Consider the following 25,619-nt stretch of genomic DNA (forward strand, 5'->3'; position numbering starts at 1 on the left):
ACAGAGCTTAATGCGATAATAGACACAAAACACACACTGTCTATGGAAGGGCTATTTTAACTCTCCCAATCCTTTCCATAACATAATTTGTGTACAATGTAACTGGGATATTGAGAATGTGGTCCTGAGAGAGTTAATGTGCTGGCATATACAGTACTCACCGCGTAATCGGCTATCGCTTAAACGGGTACTCCGTTTAATTGGGCAGTGATGTCAAAATCAATTCCAATGCACATTAAAATTACCTGATAATCGGGTTGCCTCTCCGCATAAATGGGTAAATAATTTTCTTCTTGTCTAATTTCTACCCACATTTTATTGCAGATATAACACTTTAAGAAATCATGAATGTCAAATTTTCCATGGCTAATCGCATTCTCTGCTTAATTTGCAAAGAAGACTGATCATTTGGGGAGTTATTAAACATGAAAACACATGTACCAGTAATGACTTGACACACGTAAACGAACATTACACATGTAGCTGGCACTCACAACTGCATAGACAGACAGGAGTTGAACACACTTGCGCTCCACCCTTGCTCCGCAGCAAAATTCACAATATGAGAAGTTTGCAACGAAAATCAGGCCATGCACCAGCTCCATAATTTTGCTTTGCCCCAGTCACTTCTCGAAAAGTAACCCGACGTTCTACGTGACTAGTGCACGCAAAGAGACGTGTTCATTTCGGAAAACGCCTGCGTGTTGGCGAGGAGTCTATAGTCAAACGACAAAGTTTTCTGAAGACAAAATTTTCCATAAAAAGAGTGTAAATTATTGCTCGTGACTGAGCAAGTGTAAGGTATGTATAATGTGCCGTGCAAGCACGCGCGTTAAACATGCAGTGTAGGTGTTTGGTGCAGTGTACAATGTATGTACATACACATTGTGTGTGTCAATTTTGAATGAGACGTGTTCTTCTGTTAATCGGGTACTCCGCTTTAAATCGGGTAAGAAACGCTCTGCCCGAGCCTACCCGATTATGCGGAGAGTACTGTACAATGTATGCCAACAGGTTCAAGGTCTTTACTCCACAGATTTCAACAAAATCACAGAGTCTATTGAGTGCCCCACTGAATTTCTAACTGTAATGTGATGGCCAAATTGGAATCCTAGAACCCAATTCCATGGGTTGACTAACACCAGTGACCCCAACAGTGGACATCACCCCTATCTCCCTCCCCCATCCCAATTCCTATCACCTTCTCATGAAACAAAGTGAAGAAGAGGATATGGCAATGGGGTAGGGGGAGTGGTGTTGAAGGCTAGATGATGGTTGGTGGGGGGGGGGGGGGGGGGAGGGAGGTAAGTGCAGCTCACTCAGCCACGGAGAGACACGCCTGCTCAGGTGAGAGGGGGAATGCAAAATGAGCTCCATCCTCTCAATGACATACGGAGAAAATACAGTGGGTGGGTAGCCCCTTCGAGACATGCTCAAGAAGCTCGTGCAAAATGAATGATAACTACCACGCCGAGACCATCAGACCAAATGATCTTAAAAACAGTGTGATATTTTTTTCCCCTTACTCCTTTTGTCAAAACACCAGCAAACTTTGAAGTCCTCATTTTTTTTTACAAATTTCATATCTTTTTAATTTCATATCTGCTCTCTAGCAGTAACCATCCTTTTCAAGTTTCCCAATTTCATTTCCTGCCATCAAGAGCACATCATGGTTGATTAGAGAAGGAAAAGAATGTGACACCGATTTCAATAAATGTGAGTGATGCTCTGCACGCAGCCATCCTTACGTGAGAAATCGCATTAAGCATGCCAGATGGTGCCACCTCATTGAGCTTTGTCGGCTCTACCAGCATTCGGTGACATGAACAATTGGTACTCTCATCCTCCACATGCAGCTGTCAGTTGGATGGCCACATTCTAAGGATGCTATTGTCATACCAGCCTACTGATATTTTGTTTCACTTCAAACAAATGTCTGCACTAATCATCTTCCCTATCAATTTTTTGTGATGTGAGCGTTAATAGATCAAAAGGCGAGACTGGTAACTCCATGTAATGATGACATCACCAGCGAATGCAATATCATGTGACAGAGACAAAGAGTATCACAACAATAAAGTGGCTACTGCAAGTGTAGATCATCATGGCACCTTGGCATTCGACAGTATCAATGATATTGCCATTTTCAAATTTGCAAGGTTGTGAGCCACCGTACTGTAAAACAAGGAATGTTCATGTGCATTTAAATTTTGAAAATTTCACAACAGTCAAGAGTTGCAGAATTAAAATCCAGACAAAAGTTCTGGTCTACTCTATATGCATTGCATGCCAAAGGCACTTTGCGAAAATTTCATGCCTTGAAAAAGGCCATCGGCTCCAATTCGCAAAAATTGCATGCTGCGAAAGTATCATGTTTTACAGTACTTAAACCCATGGCGAGACTCACCAACAGCCCATCAGCCTTGTGAAAGTGTCTACTCTAGTTAACAACTTATGCTGGGGAAAATTCATCAATCAGTCTTCAGTCTAAAACTGGATGAGTCTGTGGATTCAGTCTAAAACTGGATGAGTCTGTGGACTGGTTCTCTGTATTTTGCTGAATGGTTACAAGAGAGGGACATTCCGAGTTTCAGCTCCTTTTCGGGGAGCAGTATCAACAAAGACTTTTCTAAACTCAACGTCAGCAAAGGACTGAATCTTGATACACAACATCTGGAGAAGTTTGATGAGGATATGGTTCATAAGTTGACAGAATTTGAAGGCTGACGGGGACACAAAAATGCCCTGAATGGGAATAAAATGTAGCGAGGGAAAGGAACACAGCATTGAAGGATAAATACAACAGTCCCTTTGAATGCTACTTTGAAGTAACTTGATGCTGACTGCCTGTGTCAGCCGTCATTTGTTGCCCGACTCCCGTTGCTCCTTCTGAGGTAGTCCTGCTGATGGTCGCCTAGCGCTGGACTCCCTTCACTAGCATATCCTGTATCAGACGGTTGTAGTCGTTGACCTGCTCTCTGACTTTGGCCACTAGAGGGCGGTAGTCGCTCTCCATGCTCTTAGTGGCTATGACTGTTATTAGAGTGGACTGAGTTAAGGAAAACACAACAGGAAACCATGCAAGATGATACAACCTTCACCATGAAAGTTTGCTTAACCTTTTTTTGTGCCCAGGCACTTTGCTTATTTAACTTGCTAAGCTTTTTGATCAGCACTCAGTAATCCATTTTAAAGGGATTGTATAGTTTTGGTTGACACCTAATTTCAGGTTTCTAACATTTTTGGGTGAGATAATGAGAAACCTCTTATGAAATATGAAAAAGCATGTAATTCCATGAGGAATTCAACATTTATTTGATGAAAATTGGTTTTGAAATGGTTGAGATTTCCAAAACAGAGCGATTCTAATAAAGTGTGGGACCCACACTTTATTACGATGGCTTTGTTTTACTTTGTTTTTGGATGTTTCAGTCATTCCAAACCCGATTTTCATCAAATAAACTTTGAATTCCTCTTAAAATGGTACACTCTGTACTATTTCATAAGTGTTTTCGTGGTATCTTGCAAAAACTTAAAAGCCCAATTCTCATCTCCACCAATACTGTACCATCCCTTTAATCTTCACCTAGTCGTAAAGTAAAGGGCGTATCTCACTGAGCAGCAAATGTTTGCCAAAAATTTAGGTTTTGTCAGGGTTCATAACCAGTTGCTATCAAGTTCGTAAACAGTTGCAATCAAATTTCTAAACAGGATTCAATGTTGCAAACATTTATTTGGCAACAAAAAGAACAAAACACTCAGCATTGCAGGATTTACCTACGGGCTTCACAGCACGGATAACTGTAAAGATCCAGTAGTGTGGGAATATCCATAGAGTGGGAAGGCTGGCCCGGCTCTGATATATTCGAAATCTCTTTAACAAACTGTATACAGCTTCATCACTGATCTCTAGGTACGTACACACACAGCCACAGATTCTCAACTGGAGTCAACTAGTACCGATGAATACACGCTTCAATGTACATAAATTATTCACTGTTGGGGGCGCTATTCATGTTTTTCAAACACACCCAGTGGGAAGCAGATGAAGATCAGTTTGATCGGACCACCCATGTCTCCCCACATTACTGTTCTTCAACACTATGGCCCAAATTCACAAAGGTGGTACAGATGAAACCATGGTTTAAACCATGGACAAAAGCCAAGTGTCGCAAGGAATATTTCGTTATGATATTGGTCATTTCGTTGACAAAATGACCGTTTTGTTAATGAAATTATCATTTCATGGACGAAATGTTCATTTAGTTACAAAATGTTGTCATTTCATTACAAAATAATCATTTCATTGACGAAATGACTGATTTCGTCACGAAATATTCAATGTGACACTTGGCGCCTCATGGTTTCTGTCCATGGTTTTAAACCATGGTTTCATTTGTACCACCTTCGTGAATTCGGGCCTAAGAGAGCAGTTCTAGCACAGCAAAGCTAGCAACTACTGCGAGTACAGTTAGTCAACTTCCAAGCATCACCTGGTCTGGGAATTAGAGAAAAAAAATATTAGCAGCACAAGAGAAATCTATTTCAACACAACACAGTTAATGTGTGCACATGTGCATGTTGTTGAAAAGGATACACTCTTTCATGACAAAGTTGTTCTGCTCGTAGTGCTGCCACTTTCGCTCCAGATTGCCCAGCTGTGAGTGGGTCTCATTGTCATTCAGCTGAGCCTTCAGTGCCTCGTACTGGCTGGACAGAAGTTGAACGCCTGGAGGAGAACAATGAAAACATTGCACATCAAAACTCCATTAATTGGAATATTGTAATTGGTGGGTTGCTCTCTTCCTCTATACATATATACAATGCAGAAATTAGTTTGAGATGAGCAGCTAGACAGATGGTCATAAACATGGACAGTGCCAATTATTATACAGGGCTGCACACTAACTCATTTTTTTTTCTACTGGTCCGACCTGATTGTCGGACCAGTAAGTACCCAGTTTTTAAATTTTTCACTGCTCCATTCCTGAAAAAGTTACTGGTCCGACAGTGATCTTTACTGGTCAGGGACCGTCGAACCAGTGCCATGTGCAGCGTTGCTTTATGATAGGTAAATGATATTTTAATTTGCATGTTGCTCTTCTTCTTTCTCTCTCTCTTTCTTGACAAATTACATCACATTAAAATATATAGATAAAGAGAAGGATGAATGATTTCACACATGCTGTAGGTGGTGATTACCAATAAAGGCATATTCAACTATCTATCAAATTGAATTATCATTGATAGAAGCATGTAAACGCTGCCACGATAGAGGTCGAACTTGATCTTACAACCCTGATTGCCAGCAAATCAAGCCCAAAATATCTGCCCTGACACTCTTGCATGACACTTCACCATGCGCGAACACCGAGAAGAAAACACCATGTGTCTACAAATCCCTAAGCATAGAGACACCCAAAATCCATCATGGAAGTAGAAAAGTAAAGCAAAACCGTGCACCTGTGAACGTTGTCATCACAGTAAAGCCCGCCGCACACTACACGATTTTGCCCGATTCACCGGTCTTAAGACCTTAAGACTAGAAGTGTGACGTCACAGTCTTGCCATTTTCTAGTCGTACGACTGAGTCTTAGCGCCAGTCGTAGGGATTTGACATGTTGAATTTCTACGACTGGTCGTAGGCTTTCAGCCATTCACAATGCAGTAGAATGCAAGCGCACGCAGTGCGCACTGCACGCGCTTTACAGTCGGGTCATACAGTGTGCGGTGTCCGGTCGTACGACTGGTCTTAAGACCTAGCTTGGCTTAAGACTTTAAGACCAGTCTGATCGTGTAGTGTGCGGTGGTCTTAAGCTTACAGCTGTACATCATTTTTTATTGCCGACAAGGCAATATTTAACATTGTCACTTGCGCATTTTCACAATCAAGGCGTAGTCCTTGTGTGTTCTTTCAACTCCACCTTTTTACACAAATGTGGGCACTTTCCAGTGGGACAACACTGATGAAATTTCCCCCAAAAGAGTGCCTCTGAGGGAACATGTGACTGGAACTCACTTTTCTTGAAGACATCTCTCCTCCTTGCAAGGTTGACTTTGTCTTCTTGCAGTTTCTGTGGAAAAAAATAACAAATGAACGAAACCACATACGATGTAAATCCATTGTGTGATATCCACGGCCTTCACAACAAAGTAATAAAAGAAGAGGATCAAAATCAAACACACATGATTTGGATCTAACTTCTATTCATGCAATGTGTATGTATCATGATGTGATGAATGTACATCATTGCAGGGCTGAATTCTGCAACTAACATTTGGTGAACAAAATCCGCCAGTCAGCAGAGCACTCTTGTGTAGAAGCTCTATGCATACAGTGCACTCCTGTCATAATGAAGATGGTTATAACAAAAATTCTCATTGCAATGAAGTAAAAATTCAAGCCCAAAATTATTGTCTATACATCTTTGTATGCTCCTGTTTAGCTGTAACGAAATTTCGATAGAACAAATGAAAACTGCTGGTGCCAAAGACTTCATTATAAAGGGAGACGCCTGCAATACCTTTTATGCCGATAGTTGAATGGACAAATCTAGCAATTCCACCACTCAAAATGACTGCCTTAATAATGATAAGATAATAATGACACGAATTTATAAAGCGATGTACTTTACAATGAAATGACTGATGGAACAAGTGAGTAGGGTATGATGAGAGGGCTATCATCGTTGTTGGAAAAAAAAGAAAACAAAAACACAAACAATGATAAGATAGGAGGTCCGACCTTCTTCTTCTCATCAGCATTCTTCTGCAGTGAGTCGAGGTCTGAGTAGGTCTTCAGCTCCTCATCCATCTCCTTGATGCGGATCTTGAGGTTTTCCAGCTCCGCCGTGATCTTCCCTTCCAGCTGTTCTACCTTCTGTAGGTCCATCTGGAGACGGGCAGATTCTTGGGAGGAGGAAGAGGAGGTGGGGGTGGGGGAAGGTGGTATTAATTGTATATTATTATATTATCTTTAACCTTCAGGTCCACAGGTAAAGACCGACCTCTCCTACCAAGCCATGTCGGGACCGGTGCTCATCCGGATAATTGATTTGGTTGGATATAGGAGACTCAGAGTTTAATACACACAGCTACCTACCCAAATTGTAGGTATATGTACATGAATCAATTTTGCGTAAATATGTCATGTCCTTGTCAGCCCGTCTACGTTCTGAATTCTCTGATAATTTCCTCAATGAATGATTGCCTGTACCGTGCTCTGATCTAATGAAAAGTTTTCCGTCCATGTTTTTGCGATGATTAGGGGGAAGTGAACTTCTTAATGCATGTCATCCAGATGAAAAATTGATATGAATGTAATATGTTCATCATGTTAGGGATAATATGTAATTCATGTGAGTTTGTTGACATCCCTTTTTTCCCCATAATTTCAGATTGGAAAAAAAAAATCATGCCAAGATCGCATTCGGATAATAGACAGATCCGGATAAAGGGAGGTCAGATAGGAGAGATCGGACTGTAATTATGATACAGAAATGATCATTTTGTGATTATCAAATTGGCACCTATTTGAATTTTTCAATGTGCTGCATATATTACAGTAAAGCATGAAATGTTCAAGGCTTGAAATTTTCGCCATATTGGAAGCGATGGCCTTCTTCGCGGCATAACATTTTCATGAACTGCCACTAGCATTCAGTGCATAGCTTGTAGACAAGAAATTTTGTGTGCATTTTAATTTTGTGAATCTTGGCTCTCGAGAAATTCACAAAAATGCACACGAAAATGTTTGGTTTTACAGTATATCGTAGCTAGAGTATATGGAGTTTGTTACATTCATCAAGTCATCAACTTATGAAAAACTAAACAATGTCAATTTGAGAGAAAACACGAACTTATATCTTCTATAATGTGTTTGCTAATTAGAGAATAAGTTATAGATTTTGCAGATAAAATGTTTTTGAAAATTCTGCATCCGAGACTAATAATCATACGTGACCAAAGGTAAAAAGCACAAACAATGAATAGTACATACCCACAATAAAAACATGTCGCACCAGACCACCGAAATCTGAAACTGACGGCTTAATTGGCATCATATGCCCTGATAACTAAAAATAACTAATTTCCTTCCATCTATTCAAGTCTGATCTTGAAACCTTCCTAGTTTATAATTACATTATGAGTTTCAGTTCCTTTTTTTTCCTACACTATTCGACACATGCGCTAATCTTTGTATTTGCTGTACTCCTAACTTTCTTTGTCATGCAATTATCACACAAAGCCCTTACAGATTTTATTTCAATCACCACTTTAAAAAAAAGGTCATGATTTTCAATGACATTTTTATCACTAAATGCCAAGCAGACTGAATTTTGTTCCATTTTCAATTTTCAAGCTTCAATGTGCTTCCACAAGACACGAGGGTTATGGTCTTACCTCCTGCTAGCCCTGTGGTGGTGGCCTCTGACTTGTGCATCTCATTCTGCTTGAAGTTGAGGTCGTCCTGCATGCGGGACAGCTCCTGGGGTGTGGGCATGTGCTTCTGACGCCCAAGGTTCTGATGGACAGAAGATGGGGCAAGCATTCATTTCAGTTTATGAACATTTACAAGCTTTGTTTTCAGTTAGTTCAGTCATATTTCTCGTTTTTATTCATTATGGAGTTAAAGCTTTGGTTCCACTATTCATTTTAATTATATGTGACCCTACATCACAAAACCAACAAAAAGTTGCAAGACATGGATTTTCAGTTAAGGGCAGATTCTGAAAGAGTAGACTCTAAGCTTTAACATGATGTATAGCTCCATTGAAATGGACTCTCCTAACCTATCTTAACATTGGAAAGAAAGCACACACTCTGGAAAAGTGTGAACCGAGAAAAGAGGCTATAAAGTACAGGGTCTATTCAAGCGCTTAATCTTCACCAAACTGTGCTAGCTGTGTGATGAATTGGACAAAAAAACAGGGTGTAAACCACCGGAGCAACAACAATGAAGAGATTATCAGATTATGCTAAAATTAAACATACTCTATCAACACATTCTGTTCTTGATTAATGCCAACTTTCAATGCAGTGGCAGTATCCCTTCGAAAGTTAACAGACTTGAAAGTGTAGAGCGTTCAAAGGGCTATCAAGAAATGAAAAGGGGCCTCGAGAATGACATACCTGATCTCACTATTCTACAAAAAAAGGTTGCAGAAAAAACTGCTGAAAATGCACTTTTCAATTAGATAAATGATCCCAAACTTGAGAATAATTTAGAAGGGTAGCTCTTTCAGAAAATGTGAAAAACCCAATATTGACTTTGTTGACCTGTTTCACATTTTTTGAATCCTCACGTAAAATCAAGGGGTGCGACTTTTTGTTCGTTTTGTGATGCAGTCACATGTCGTGTATTATTTACATATTTACTTATCATTGCGGCTACTTGTAATTAATGCGTTTTTAATTGAACTTTGATTTGCGGCCTAAGAGTGTCTAGCTGCTTGACTAACTGATGTGCCAGCCTGTGGCTCTGATGGAGGAAGACGTGTATATTATTGTACAGAACCGGAAAATTCTCCACCCCCAAAGATTGACGTGAACGTCCAGGTCATTCTGTTCTGATTAGCCAGAGCATGTTCCTCTTCTCATTTCAAACAACTCTTAGTGTCATGTGACATGTCCCAGATGAGGAAATCACTGACACAAATCACATGACTTTGATTGTACATGTACAAACACAAACAAACACACACACACATACACACACACACATACACACCAACACGCACACACTTACCCTACTCATGTGCGCCAACAGCGTCACAACGGTTTCCTCTGTTGCGCCACGTCTCTCCTAAGAACAAAGACGGAACAAAGCATTTGTGAGTTAAAGGAACTGCCAAACTTTGTTTCTAATTGGAAATTGTATAAAGCATGGTCTTACAAATTTTACAAAGCATCTCTGATTTTGTGTTAAAAAAATTATCTATGAAACATTTGCCACTGAAGATGGAAAGTCAATATTTTCAAAAGAGTGAAAGCCTGTAAGTGACAAAATTTGCCATGTCCAATTTTCTCAAAGACACTGGTCTTGAAATAAGTTATTTCAGATACCATTCATTGGCATGGTGACATTTGTTTGAAGATATGCTGAATGAGACTAAAAAATTGACAAAACTTTTAGTATGTTTGAATGTTTGTTCATCCATATGGATATCAACGCACAACTCAGGCAGGAAAGTTTGGCAATGAAAAAAAAAAAATAGATAAAAAACAAATTTTAAAAAATGGAAAAAAAAAATGAGAGCCTAACCAAAATCTCAATTTGTGTTTTTGACAGCACATTCAAGAGCATTCAAAAGTAAGGTGAGAGGTTTTGAACACTCACTGCAGGGTGTCTAGCACTCAAGCTACACAATGTCAATCATCTGATGTGCTAAATAGCCATGTCCACTGCCCTAAAAATTATATAAAGAGAGTCTGGCCAACTCTGTTTTGAGCTTAAGAGTTTTGAAGCCTGTGATTGGTCAAAACTGGTCCCGTGATCTTCGTGGAGCCATGTCATAACCAAAGTGCACTCATACAAAGTGACCATTGTTCACTACCCCTCATTTGGCTTCCTTTCATTATTACATCTGAGTGTACACGCTAACCCTTTACCGTGTAATACGCTGAGTGGTGACATGGTGTCCAATTTAGCAGTTGTCCAAACTCTCTTTATATATGGCACTGGCCCTGTCGTTGCCAAAACCACGACGAGCACGTACAATGGCTACGGGGTTTTGAGGGAATGGCACAAAGAGGTGTTAAAGTATCAAGTACAATATCAAACTAGGAGTTTACCAAACCTCTGATATCTACACATGACACGATCATTTAGATATCGAGTTGTACTCACAGTTTCCTCTTTCTTGGTGCTCTCAAAGGTTTCCAGGAATTCTGTTGGACGATTTTTGAAAGAATTTACATGGATATTAGAATATGTAATATGAGCTTATTGCAACTGATTGACAAATTTGCCCTTCATCCATGTAATTAAACATTGACTATTCAGTGTTTAAAGGACAAGTCCACCTTCATATACATAAGGATTGAGAGAATGCAGCAATATTAGTAGAACACATCAGTGAAAGTTTGAGGAAAATTGGACAATCCGTTCAAAAGTTACAAATATTTTAAGTATCTGCGCAGTCACTGCTGGAAGAGAAGACTACTCAGTGTATGATGTCACATGCGTACAACTATATAATGAAAATAAAAAGAGAATTACACAAAACTTTACTTTTTTAATAAAGTGCACATTTCTTGGACTTGCTACTGACGTATGTTAAGGGTAACATCATTCCCCCTGCCTTCTGAAAGAGAGAAGTCGAGTGTTCTTTTGTCATGCGAGAAAGATGGAAATATGTTGAATTTTCTTTATTCTTTCTTTATATTGTTGTACTCACGTGACATCACCAGCTATAATAGTCTTTTCATCCAGCCGTGACTAAGCAGAAACTTTAATAATTCATAACTTTTGAACGGATTGTCCGATTTTGCTCAAACTCTCACTGATGTGTTCTACTAATATTGCTGCATTCACTCAATCCACATGTCTACGAAGGTGAACTTGTCCTTTAAGTAGTAGAAATGATAGAAAATCATGGTCATAGATATTCCTGTTGGACTTGAACCAAAGGCCTCCTGATTGCTAAAAGGGTGTCATACCCACTGGACTACCAAGCTTCTGTTCTCACCCCTTATAGCAGCGGGTACTATTTTTTTTCTTTTATTATCATTATTTTACGTCAATGAAGAGCAATTTGGCAAATCAGCTGCAATACAGAACAACCCAGTGCAAGAATAATTAATTCGAATAAAATGACCTAATAAATACTGTGGAATTACATAACAGATGTCATGAAACAATTTGTTCAGAAGGTCTCATGGCCTGATAAAATGACTTACTGGCTGATTTCATCATAGTCTTTAAAGTACAGTCTTCATGTCACTTCACTGATGTATCTTATACATTATTATATGATGTGTGACCTGCATAATCCGTGAAATGTCTAGCGCAACGTTTGAGGGTCTGCATCTACGGGTCCATTTGACTGGTGAGAGGCATTTGGTTCGGTGGGACTATAGAGCATCGAAGTCATGATGTCACTTTATTATTATTTTTTTTCATATAGCTTGGGTTGGAATCAGGTGCGAGCATAAATGCTCAGGCCAGGTGAGGTTGTTTAGAACCCGTTTCCATGGCGATGAATGGCTATGACATCACAATTTGACACTCTCACTTACCGTCTATGGTTTCCTCTCTCTTCTTCAGCTCTTTGTACTTCATGTTCTTCTCTCCTGAAGAAATACGAAAAGAAACGGTAACAAGTGATGTAATAACTGATAAAATGTATCACACATTTTTTAATTGTCAACCCAACTAGTTGAGGAGCGATGTGATAGTGAAGGCTCCACAGATACTAAATATTCCTGGTCCTAATTTTTATCCAACATGAAGTAGTGTAATGGCAGTCTAAAATTCCTAACTGATCAAGTCATCGCATACGTAAAACATCAGAATCAATGAAACAGTATGAAAAATGAAAACAAAGTAAATATGTAAAATTAGGTTTTTTAACAGAAAAGTACAATTTTTCCTTGTTTTTTATTTTTTTCGTACTTCCATTATTTACCGGGATTACCTGTATGTGCGACAATTAAAGTGATTGTGGCATTTATGTATATCTATGAATTTCAGCCCATGGATGCTAATCATGACGGAAAATTTAAGTGGATGAATACAGAAAGAAAGCTATGTAAACAATGATTAAATGCACAGGTCTGTCAAGCTTTGAACAAGATTCTGTCATTCAGCCACTACCATATTATATGCATGGGTCACTTGAACACTTTTCATGCATAATTATCCTGATGTTTACAAAATATTGTTGGCTAGTCAGAAAAACCCAAAACATCTTGATGGTCTAGAACAACAGATACTGTGTCCTTCTTTTTTTTTTTCAAATATGTCCTATACTGTTTCATTTTTATGTTTTCTTTCTTTTATGTTTGTAATTCATATCTTGCACAAGTTGTACTAAGAGCATTTAATAATTTTAGATGGATGACTATCACTACCTCTGCCATGGGGGTTATGTTTTTGTCAGTGCTGGTTTGTTTGTCTGTTTGCAAAATAACTCCAAAAGTTGTGAACGGATTTAGATGAAACTTACAGGAAAAGTTGATAATGACAGAAGGAACAGATGATCAAATTTTGGTAGTGATCAGGGAATTTATATGGATTTTTGAAGGATTTTGTATTTGTTGGCATATAGGGTCAAGAAACTAGAAGCTGCGCATACTAGAGTTTTAGGTATGCGCACTAAAGTGGCGAGGCACTGCGCAGCTGGAAGCTGATGACGTTAACAAAAGGCTTCTATATTGGGAAATTGCATGCGTGTATGGGTGGAAATGACTTGTTGGCTTGGCAGAGGTCTGCGCTCTGAAAGTGCTCTTCTAGTTACAAACCGTGGTCAAGAAACTTCCAAACATTAATAGGACACTCTACCTTGATGCTCCTCGAGATCCATGTCTAAGTGCCTGAGCTCTTCCTGGACGTTTTCCAACTTCTCATGTATCTCTTTGGTCCTGGAGAGATGGAGCAAGAGAGACAAGCCTGGCCTTGACATTTGCTGTGAAAACTTTCTTCACTTCCTGTATCAACTAGGGTACTTGATGAACTGACCATGTTTGAAACGTCCACTGAGTGCGACATGAAATGTGGTATTAGCAGTTTATGCCAAGAATGGGGGAGGGGAGGGGAGGGGAGGGGAGGGGGAGGCGGATGGGAGGGGGACGGGAAGGGGGGACACCAAAGGATGAAAAGATCTCAACTTTTATATCGTGCAAGACACGATGGATCTCATCCATGTTTGACATTTCAGGATAGCTATAACACAAGCAATCCCACTTACAGCTCATGAGCTCAGGAATGAAGGTTGTGGGTGCACAGAGGAAGAAAAGAACAGGGAGATGATGACAAAATAGAAGAGAAAAAGAAGGAAAGAAGAGGTGGCAAGATAAGAGAGAGGAGAGGCATGAGAGGAGGAGGAAGAAGAAGAAGAAAAAAAGGGAGAGGAGAAAGAGAGAAAAAGGAAATGAGGAGCAAGATGAAGAGAACAAAAGTAGAAGTGGAAGAAGAGAACAAAAGAAAAAGTGGGAGAAGGACATATGTGGGAAAATATTCAAAATTCAAAATTTGCACAAAATCACAGGAAGAAGACTTAACCAGAAGGAGAAGGAGAAGGAAAGAAGAAGAAGAAGAAGAAGAAAAAGAAGAAGAAAAAGAAAAAGAAGAAGAAGAAGAAGAAGAAGAAGAAGAAGAAGAAGAAGAAAAAGAAGAAGAAAAAGAAAAAGAAGAAGAAGAAGAAGAAGAAGAAGAAGAAGAAGAAGAAGAAGAAAAAAAAGAAAAAGAAGAAGAAGAAGAAGAAGAAAAAAGAAGAAGAAGAAGAAGAAGAAGAAGAAGAAGAAGAAGAAGAAGAAGAAGAAGAAGAAGAAGAAGACGACTTCTTACTGTCTCTCCATGCTGCCAATCTCTTGGTTATCTTCCTTGACCTGCTTGAGGAGTTTCTCTCGCTCCTCTGCTGGGGTTCCCCTGGACTGCTCCTCAGCAATCAGCTGGTTCTTCTTGTCCTCCAGCTCATGAAGCTGCTCATACAGCCGTACTGCCTCCTGCTTCACTTGGGAGTGTTGCAGCTCCTACAAATATAGTGACAGTATGTCGGGGGTCTCTTTACACTTGAATGAAATTAATAATGACTAAATAATATCTGTTTGCGTTACAGGATATGTGATGTGCAATAATGCCTTCGAAATTTGCATAATAAACGGACTACATGTATACACACTACCTTTGTACATTATAATTATGGCAACTCAGGTTGTCTACTGAATGAAATCTTGACTTATTCATCCATATGTTATAGTTCATGTTCCAATAGTGACAGGGGACTGCCAGACTGTTGATTGTCCGTGTTTGCTTTAAAAATACATGCCTCAGAAATATCTATAGCATGGCTATCATTTCTGTGAAAGAGAAAGCCAAGAAATGAGTAATAGTATTCACTGAATTTATTGAGTACCACATATAAATTCCATGAATGACTTCCATGTGTCTGTACATTTTGATGATAAACATATGCGTAATGAGTACTGCTTTTAAATTATCAGGTCTACTGTATCAATAATAGTAGGGCATTGGACATACATTCATATACAGTAGGTAAGGACTAGCTACACATTTGTGGGTGCGTGCAGGGGCCAGCAATATCACTCTATGTTTTATCGCCTTCATCAAGTTATATATTATTCCAGAGTCATAACCCAGCAAAAGATTGCACAAATTTTTAATTGTGGAAGCAGCAGGAATTTTTGAATTAAAATATTTGCAATATATGTCTATGAGAGTGTATCTGCCATTTAGCAAATAAAAGTCCTTGCTCAGCGGTTCTTTTTAACTCTTAATGTGCCATCGTGTAAACTCCCTGTGTGCTGCATTATTCTGAGACTGCAACATAGTCATGCTTTGTGGAAATGTTCTATTCTTTGAAGCGATGTGTATTTAGATTATTGTTACCATGGACATGTGTGTAGCAAAGCTGTAGAGAAAATGCCTAAGTTTGCTTTGATGTAAATTGCATGACAAATCTATGATTGCTCTTTTTTTCAAATGACCAGTAGCTATTTCATTGTAGAGGCATGGCTTTTGCACACAAATCAGTGACAAAAACTTATAATTTACTCGCAAGTCCAGTGAGGAGCACCCTTGAGAGTTAATCACCACACTAAAATGCAAGCTAGTACATGTAACAGGAGTGGAATCGCGAGAAACGATTTCCTTGTACTGCCGCATTTGGCGCTTCATCGATTGGTTTGGACGGGTTTGTGCGTTTGAGCAGAATATGCGTTATTGGCATTCCATCGACTGAGTTGGGTGTGCGAACGTGGCACATAAAGAGTTAAGAACATGTCGCAAGTTTCTGCCATTGATACCAGTACTAACATCATCCAGGCCGTCCTTCTTGGTGTTGAGTGCATCCAGTTCCTGCTGCCGGTCCTCCAGCTTCTTAGACAGCATCTCATTCTCCTCCTTCAGCTGCTGGTACTTCTTGCGCATCTGTGGATTCTGTGTTTGGGGAAATCGGGAGGTGGGGGTAAAGTGTACCAATCACTCATCTCGACAGGTGGTATGTACACACACACACACACAAACAAAGGGAGATCTATCATGAATTGCACATTCTTTCCTCAGAAATAGCCCGCATTCAAGCTTTCTCTTCACTGAATCAAATCCTAGGATGTGGATGATAAACATACATGTAGTTTAATGAAAATGATTGCATACCTCACCATTTGCAGCCCTTGTTACAAAATCTTTGTGGTGATGCAGGCTTGAAAATAAAATGATTCAATTAACGGTCACTTGCTTATGATACATCGAATATCCCACAACGTTCATTTACAGTTGGGCTGATTACTTGACAGCTACTCCATGACAGTGACATATGGTATCTTTAGCAATCAAATAGAAAAAGAAATGAAGAATTTTATCATCTGCCCAGTGCTTACCTACCATGCCCTTTGTAATCTTTCACTATTGCATTTGATTCCTAAAATCTAAATGTCTAATTCAGATGAATTCAAAGTGAATCTGGAGAATGTGTCAAATCAGGATCACAGATAAAGAAAAAAAGTAGAGGTTAGTTGCTAACGCCTTTGTGGTTCACAAAAGTTGCATCATTTAACAGCTAGCAAACTGTGAAGAGAATAAAAACAATGTATTGAAAACCTTCAGATTGTGTTGATAAAGAAAAAAACAAACAAACCAATAATTCAAAACTTGCATTAATCTTACTCACAATATATACCAGAAATTATATGCCATACTTCCTGAAACTGAACTTACCATATCTTCCACCAGAGTGTCGGCCATTCGTCGACACTGCTGGATCTCCACGCTGACTTGAGCTATCTGTGATTCAGTCCTGCGAAAGAAAAGATGCCACCATAAAAAAATATGCAAATGTTCTACCCCACTATATCACTCTAAGGGGAAGTACAAAGACAGATATATCATATGGACTACACTTGAAGACGACATATTTTGATGTCCTTGAAGATAAAAATAATCATGAACTATCAAAATTATTTAGACTGATCATAAAATGCACAGTACAAAAGTAACACACATAGACAACGAAAGATTGCAAAATACCAATGTATAAAGAGCTTTTTTGTCCATGGTGCAAATAAATACTTAAAATAACTGAAAGAACAATCATAGCTAAAGTTATCATTGCCATTCACATCATTTGGTCAAACTAAACCTTTCAATGGTATTGTTCAAACCACTGTTGAGAAGACAGGTATTGTGTCATGATGTACCATTCGGCATTAACAGACATCGGTTATTCATCTTTTTAATTACTTAGAATCCTCTTCTTTTTCTTATGCATATTTTAGGAATCTAAGGAGATTTTCAGATTAATCTTTCTGCCCACTGACCAACTTCAATTTTTCATCGTATGACACTGTATTTTGAATGTGCATAATGATACAAATTTCCAACAAGATAAAAATTCTGGGAATACATTCATCTTCAAGTTGCATATATACATGTTGTAGACCATGATTTGTTATGGGAAATGGGAGTACCACTGTCATTGCTTTTCTTTAAAGTTGCCACAAGCTGTTGGTACTTACTCTTGTCTTGTTGTGAATATTGCATCAATGTTCTTACTCTCCAGGTCATTCTCTACTTTCAGCTGTTCAGACAAAGAGAAACAACATTACAAGCCATGAAGTATTATTTGTGGAAACAAAGCTAACAGAGTATAATAATTCTTCACCACAAATAAGATGCATGATTTTCTTTAATACACTCAGAGGTCAAATCATTAATTGACTGTTATTATGGCATCAAAGTTAGGATATAATGCAAACAAAATTTCTTGTCTCCTTGGTCTACTGTACATATTGTAAAACCAGAAACATTTCTGGTACGAAGCTTTTGAGAATTGGAGTGAGTGAATGGCCTTATACACGGCATGAAACTTTCGTAAATTGGCGAATAGCATTCAATGCATACTACGACAGAAAATTTTGGTTGCATTTTATTTGTGTCAATCTTAAATCCTTGCCAAATTAGTGAAAATTTCAGGTACGTGAAGATTTCTGAAAAAAAAAACAACCAGTAATCCAAACTACCTTTTTCTTTAATCATAGACCAAAAATATGATTTTTATCATTTTTTCAAATCGTGAGAAAGTTGAGAGGTAAGGACACCTCAATTGGATTAACTTACCTGGTTGAAGTCTTCTTGGACCTCATCCATCTCAGTGTCTGTGTTCAGCTTGTCCACAAGCTGGAGAAGAAAAAAAAAGTGCATGCAGAAGAAATTTGTTCAAATGATGACGATAATAATTATAATAATAACAATAATAATAATAATAATAATAATAATAATAATAATAATAATAATAATAATAATAATAATAATAATGATAATAATAATCATGATGACAAACAAACAGTGACTAAAATTCCTTTTGTCTTTTTATTTTGCAGATACATCTCACTCCAAGAACATTTTATGGATAAATGATCACAATGAATAAACAGGGAACAAACGATTTAATCTTATACCAAGCAGGAAAAGAAGATTCTACATAAGCACACAGAAATACTGGACACCACTGTATCATATAGCCAACGTTGCACACTGGCACTGGTCAGACGATCCCTGACCAGCAAAAAATCACTGTCGGACCAGTAACTTTGTCAGGAATGGACCAGCAGGGGGGCATTTCATGAAGGATCTTGTCCGATAAAATGTCCGACAAGTCAATTATATCCGACAAGTTCAGAGAAATCAGCCAATCAGATTAAAGAATTCTCAAAATTTGTCGGATATAATTGACTTGTCAGATATTTTATCCGACAAGTTCCTTCATGAAATGCCCCCCAGAAAAGATGGAATAATTGGGCACCTACTGGTCAACAGACAGGTCAGACCAGTAGAAAAAAAAAATGGGTTAATGTGCAGCCCTGATAAAGCATTATCTGAAAGTCCCTGAGTAATTCTGATGAAACAAATTGTCTTCTTGCCTGCTTATTCATCAATTTGAATTCACTATAAAATAGTGAGAATGCAGGTTTGAAATGAGGAAGATTACTTACTGTATTGTAGTCGCCTAGTTGACCCTGAAGCTCTTTTATCTCTGTAGCCAGACTTTCTGCCCTTTATGAAGAAAAATATGCAAACCACAAATAATGAGTGATAACAAAATAATTATAATAATGATATATAATACAACATAATATAATATAATACAATCTAACATAATATAATATAATGTAATATAATATAATATAATATAATATAATATAATATAATGTAATATAATATAATATAATGTAATATATTAAATCATAATATAATATATGATATAACATAATAAAATAAAATAAAATATAATATAATATAATATAATATAATATAATATAATATAATAACTAATATTTTAGTTTGCTATTATTTCTATAAACATCAGTCAACTTGCAAATTTGTGAAAATACTACCACTGTAAATTGTACGCTTACATAGTACTCATAAGAATGATTCATATGAAGTATATAATAATGTGTGCTATAATATAAATAATATGTCTAAAGATTTTCTTAAAATTTCGAATTTTGACCACATGGGCACCGAAATGTGTTAAACTGTCTTATATCTTACATAACTCAATGTAGAAAGACACTTTTATGAGCCATATTCACAGCTATACTCACTTCTTTTCGTAGGACAAGAAGCTGTTGTTCTCCTCATTGATTCGGTCAATCTCTCGCTGTAGCTTGTTGTTTTCTGTGGTCAGTTCATTCATCTTGGTCCTCAGCAGGCCCAGGAAATATGACTTGTCCATCACCACTCTCTGGGGGCCTGGAGAGGTCAAAGGTCCCAATGAAATTAAGTGAAATCTCCTCTTGAGGTTCTCTTGTGGAGCCAGTCAATGTCATATCACTGCGCACATTTCAAATAAAAAAAATCTTGCGTGCTGTGTCTTCAGGTAAATGTTTGCAAGAGTCTGTGAGAGGTGGTGCCATCCCTTGACATTGTATTCTCAGCATGTGACTAACAAAGGCATTACAGCTTAGGCCAAGAAAACTGCTCGTTGAGATATACATGCACTGTTCTGACGTAGGATTAGGACACTGATGATTCTTGACAGAAGAGATGCTTGTGTGTAATATCAAGGTAAGCCATTTCTTATGGTGTGGTACAACTGTACCTACTTCTGTATCCAGAATGCTTTCACTAACTGCTTATGACATAAATGCTGACCGCACAAAAACAAATTTGTAATTTCTGCTAAGATCAGCTTTGCCCTCATCTCCCACAAAACGCACTTGCTCCGTTCTAATGCGGTGTTATTTTTGGTCCTATCAATGATCTTCAATGCGTGACTTCCCCAGCCTCTCACAAGGTACTTCACATGAAACAGGGGAATACCCTGTAATGGGAGACCGAGAGGCTGAAGTTACCATCACAACACAATTGTTATACCGCCCTCAGTAGCCAATACCATACAACCATGATTGCATTCCCCAAAGTGGAGTATATGATTGCATAATTATTTCTGTTTGCATTGGTTTTGGTCAATTTTGAATTATTTCAAATAATGCTTCCTTACAGAGGCCTTTCCACATACCTTTCCTTCCCGTCTTGAGTCCACCAAGACCCTGCTGAGTGGTTGGACGATCCGCCACATTGATTCTAGCATCAAGAACTAACAAGGGGGGGGGGGGACAATAAAATTACAGAACATTTTTACATAGTTTCATTTTTGATTTCTCGTAATAAATCATCATTCATATTTCATATATAACTGATAAGTGAAACTTTGTGAAAAAATAGGAAACAGCAAAACCTAGAATTATCGTATGTACGAAGTTTTTTGTCATCTGTTTATGGTATACCAGTACAAGATTAAAAAGAAAATGCTTTAACTGATATAATTTATAGCTGATTGTCTCTCATATTGCCATGATGCTATCAAAGTTCCTACATGACATCGAGAAAAACTTTCATCCTCACATATAAATTGGTTTACAATTTACACAACAAAACCACAGCAGGAGTTTAGTTACATTTGTAGAAGCTACTTTATAACACAGCATTACAGGAATGAAATTGTCTGTGTAATTCAAAGTTCCATTCTTAATGACGAGTCAGTAAAATATTTACCTCCGCTGGTCCCTGGTCCTCCTCCCCTTGTTCCTGGTCTCGCTGTACCTGGGGCCTGCACAAGGAGACAACAAGAAACCACATCTTTCAAAATCATAGTAACATTATGCCACATGAACATGAACCCGTACACAAATTCTGAAGCAGCCCTGATAGGAACTTGCCTATCCATACAATTATTCAAGATGACATTTTGAGCAAAGAAAGCAATATCACAATTTAACCAAAATCAGTAGCATCCAATTCCTTAAAGGGAAGCAGTCCTGAGATTTTCACTGTACTGATAATTAAGAAGAGTAAAAAATATAACCTTTCACCAATTTATACGCGTGGACATCAAAAATTGTCTCTGTACGCGATTTTTAAAAAATAATTCCTGCAAGCGATCGTGTAAGAGCCTGCCAAAAGGTGCAACGTCATTGATGCCCTACTCTCAAGTTGACAGCAGTGCCTCAGAAAACCAATTTAAGTGTTCAAAATGATCATATCTGATTTTTTCATAAAATGTGACAATATGTGGTTTTATTATTTCAAACAAAATATTTCAAGCTTATTTATATATACAATAAATATAAAATAACTAGAAATATCACTGAAGGTGATTAATACCCCCGCCCCGTGACGACAGTCTTACCAAAGGAATGATCTTTCCTTGATCTTCTGCCATTTAAATGCCGTTACCATGGCAACGCAGCTTCCGACACGTCCGAAAAATATGTCTTGCACATCTTCCCACCAAGACTATTGTGTGTGCCACATTTCATAAGCTTTTGTCAAAAACTGAGGAAGTAGTTCAATCCACAAGATCTTTCCTTGATCTTCCGCCATTAATATGCCGTTACCATGGCAACGCAGCTTCCGACACGTCCAAAAAATATGTCTTGCACATCTTCCCACCAAGACCAATGTGTGTGCCACATTTCATGAGCTTCAGTCGAATACAGAGGAAGTAGTTCAATCCGCAAGATCTTTCCTTGATCTTCTGCCATTTATATGCCGTTACCATGGCAACGCAGCTTCCGACACGTCCGAAAAATATGTCTTCCACATCTTCCCACCAAGATCAAGGTGTGTGCCACATTTCATAAACTTTGGTCAAAAAACTGAGGAAGTAGTTAAATCCGCAAGATCTTTCCTTGATCTTCTGCCATTAATATGCCGTTACCATGGCAACGTACTTTCGGGTACTGTCAAAAAATGCGTCTTGCACATCTACAACCAAAGGCACACATCTGTACCAAGTTTCATGGAAATTGGGCAAAAACTGAGGAAGTAGTTTGCAACACAAAATTTTCCATCATTTTGGCTCATAATATGTGAGCTGTTACCATGGCAACATACTTTTTGTCACTGTCAAGAAATGTGTCATGCTGACCTATATCCTAAGACAAACATTCAATATGAATTCCATGAGAATTGGAAGAACACTGATGAAGCAGTTTTGCCATGAAGCATTTTGCCCTATATTTTACCAATAACATGCCGTTACCATGGCAACGCACTTTTTGCCACTGCGGAAATATGTGTCTTGCACATTAACATATTCAGATGAACATCTGTACCTAATTTCATAAAAATTGATCAAAAACTGTGGGAGGAGTTCACGACGCAAGATTTGTACCCATTTTTGCCCATAATATGCCGTTACCATGGCAACGTACTTTTGGGTACTGTCAAAAAATACGTCTTGCACATCTACAACCCAAGGCACACATCTGTGCCAAGTTTTATGGGAATCGGTTGAAAACTGAGGAAGTAGTTCGCGACGCAAGATTTGCAACGGACCGACCGCCCGACCGCCCGACCGCCCGACCGCCCGACCGTCCGCTGATTCCTATATACCCCCTTCAAACTTCGTTTGGCGGGGGTATAAATAGTAAACATGTATTTATAAATAACTAGGGATGACGAGCAGAACACCGCTGGAAAGAGTTGTGCATCGATGACGTATGACTCTCCGCCAAGACTTGCTCATTTGCAGAGTCACACTTTTTTAACCGAAATGTATGAGCTTATTTGGTGATTTGAAAGTTTGTTTTTGATGAAAATAGTTCATTGGAGGTACCAACAACAACACATTTTATTAAATTTCATAAGGACTGCGTCCCTTTAAGATGCAGTAAGTTCTATTACTGAACATGAAATTCCACAAGATTTATTGTAAAGTAGTTTTATATTAAGAGATCTAGAGGTGGACTGGGTATTGAATGGCCGAGTCAGACTAGAGGATATCACTACTTCAGAAGAACACATCATTATGCACATCCACTGTGGATTGGCAATATCATCAATCTTGTTGCATTGCTATCCATATGACTATACACAAACTTAATTATTACTTCTGTCTTATCTTTTATAGTATGTTAGAATTAAACTCTCATTAATTATAGAACTTTTCAGAATGCGGGGGATTGAGCCTACTTACCCCTGTTCCCGGGGGCATTCTCATGGCAGTGCCTGGTGGAGGCTGTCTCACTCCTGATGGAGGTCTCATGCCGGTGGTTGGCTTTCGTCCGCTGCTGGAAGGCGGACGGTTCCTGATTGAAAAGAAAAAATAATGATAATAAAGCCCTCTTTAAACAAATGACAATAAATTAGCCATGACATACAGTATGCTCAAAACACAATAACATGTGCAACACTTAGATCTACCCTATCCACACTTTGTTTGCCCAACATGGGGCACTGTCTGTAAAAAAAAAAGAAGAAGCAAAAATAACACTAGTTACTCACAAAGTCCTGCAAATTACCAATTTGGCAAAATTATGTGAATTATTCACTCTATTTTTGGAAAATATACTTCAAACTGAACTCCTTATCTACTATAAAAAAGTTATCCTTTGGCGAGGTGCAACATAAAAACTGTAAAATTGCATTATAATTCTGCCCTGGACACGAGTTTTATAATAGAATAATCAATCAATATCTTTCACATTTAACTCAGTACCGTATTCATGTACAATGTACATTTGAACCCCTATTCACCCATGTGATTTACCGAACATATTCATACTGGGCAGAAGACAAAGAGGAAAAAATGGCAGATGGAATTAAATTTTGTATTGTTGTAGTATTGTACTTGTAGGGCAGTAAATTCAAATCATAAATGATCTAGACTAACTAACAAGTACATGTAGTAACATGAACATTTCTAACAACATAGGTGTAGGTCCTACGTACACATATTCTTTGAAATCTGAGGTGAAATGTGAATATCTTACTAAGAATTTCTCCATTTTTGTGTCGCATTTGCATTTGGCGATTTTCAACAATTACACGCTCTGTAACTTAGCTACAGTACGAGCTGAAATTTTTGCGTACAGATATTTTCGCAAATTGCTACATGGAGGACATTTTCGCATGTTGTTAATTTCGCGGTTGCGAGGGTCTAACTGAACTTAGCTTATCTATTTGCGCGTTATTTTCGCGGTTCAAATGCGATTCGCGAAATTCACGAAAATAAAACCACCACAAAAATTTCAGCTCATACAGTAAATAGTGTACATTAATTTTTACTTGTAGTTGTACTTTTATGAATACCGAGTCTGGATGAAATCTGCAAATGAATCGAATGTCATTATCTATTTATTAATATGTTGGTGAGAAGCACCGTAAAAGTTGTGAAGGGCCTAATCGTGATATCGGTCCCCTCTCGTTCTGCGTGTGCATGTGCGTCTCCACTATGACAATGTGCAAAGTCTATAGAGGTTAAAGGTCCCCAGCTATGAGTCATGACGAAATGAATGGCGGTGAATGGAGTGGGGACCTATTTGAATTTCGCGATAATGCCAGTTGGAGTAGAACCTATGCAGAGATGTGCGCGTCCAGAATTACTATGTTGTCCAGTAAAAGATCTACCATGTTTTTGTCTACTTTCTATACAAAGAATCTACTGAACAGCATCACACTACACTAACAGTAATGTTAGGCCTAACATTGGTCAAATAGCACACAGCACAAGCCACAGCATAACCGCAGCAGCGACCCCATACGGACAAATACGTACCGTAAAGGGCTGTGTTACAGCGCCCCGCGACGGGGTTAGCCACAGCAGTGCATTAAGTCGAGTGCGAGGATACCACTACAAAATATTGAATACATGGGACATACGCTATTTGTTTCGCCGAGGAAAATGCGGACGCACGATATTTGGGATATCATTTCTCATTAACTCCTTTGAAATGCCACACCACTCAAAGCGAAGAAGGAAGAAATACTTACATATCTCAAAATATGTTTGCTCCTCTCGATTTAGTCGTTAATTAAAATGAAATATGAGAGCCGGATTCAGATTCAAGCGTCCGCTGTCGCTAGGTCGACGAGAAATATTTACACTAGGAATGCTGGGAATGGAAGACGCCCTCTCTCGATACATCTC

General features: G+C 38.4%; 1 protein-coding gene across 1 annotated transcript; it reads right to left on the reverse strand.

Annotated features, from left to right (window-relative positions):
- Window positions 1-2,287: 2,287 nt before the first annotated feature.
- On the reverse strand, window positions 2,288-25,543 carry LOC139710878 (intraflagellar transport protein 74 homolog). Its single transcript, XM_071622801.1, has 20 exons — window positions 25,463-25,543; window positions 23,667-23,778; window positions 21,242-21,296; window positions 20,706-20,783; window positions 19,789-19,936; window positions 19,174-19,234; window positions 18,299-18,358; window positions 17,698-17,759; window positions 16,901-16,979; window positions 15,998-16,120; window positions 14,510-14,694; window positions 13,505-13,584; window positions 12,241-12,294; window positions 10,850-10,890; window positions 9,749-9,805; window positions 8,404-8,524; window positions 6,746-6,909; window positions 6,020-6,074; window positions 4,598-4,729; window positions 2,288-3,033 (listed from the first exon to the last, which is right to left on the reverse strand). Coding segments are annotated over exons 1-20 (1,788 nt in total). The 5' UTR covers window positions 25,465-25,543; the 3' UTR covers window positions 2,288-2,914.
- Window positions 25,544-25,619: the final 76 nt, after the last annotated feature.

The sequence above is a fragment of the Diadema antillarum genome, unplaced genomic scaffold (assembly GCF_040938485.1).
Source record: "Diadema antillarum isolate AM-2024a unplaced genomic scaffold, OU_Dant_1.0 seq00001584_RagTag, whole genome shotgun sequence".
NCBI classification, from domain to species: Eukaryota; Metazoa; Echinodermata; class Echinoidea; order Diadematoida; family Diadematidae; genus Diadema; species Diadema antillarum.

Coding starts and splice junctions, on each gene's coding strand:
- LOC139710878 (XM_071622801.1), bottom strand. Junction 21,297..23,666: donor GAATGCCCCCGGGAACAGGG/GTAAGTAGGCTC, acceptor CTCCTTGTGCAG/GCCCCAGGTACAGCGAGACC. Junction 13,585..14,509: donor ATTGGCAGCATGGAGAGACA/GTAAGAAGTCGT, acceptor CCATCTCTCCAG/GACCAAAGAGATACATGAGA.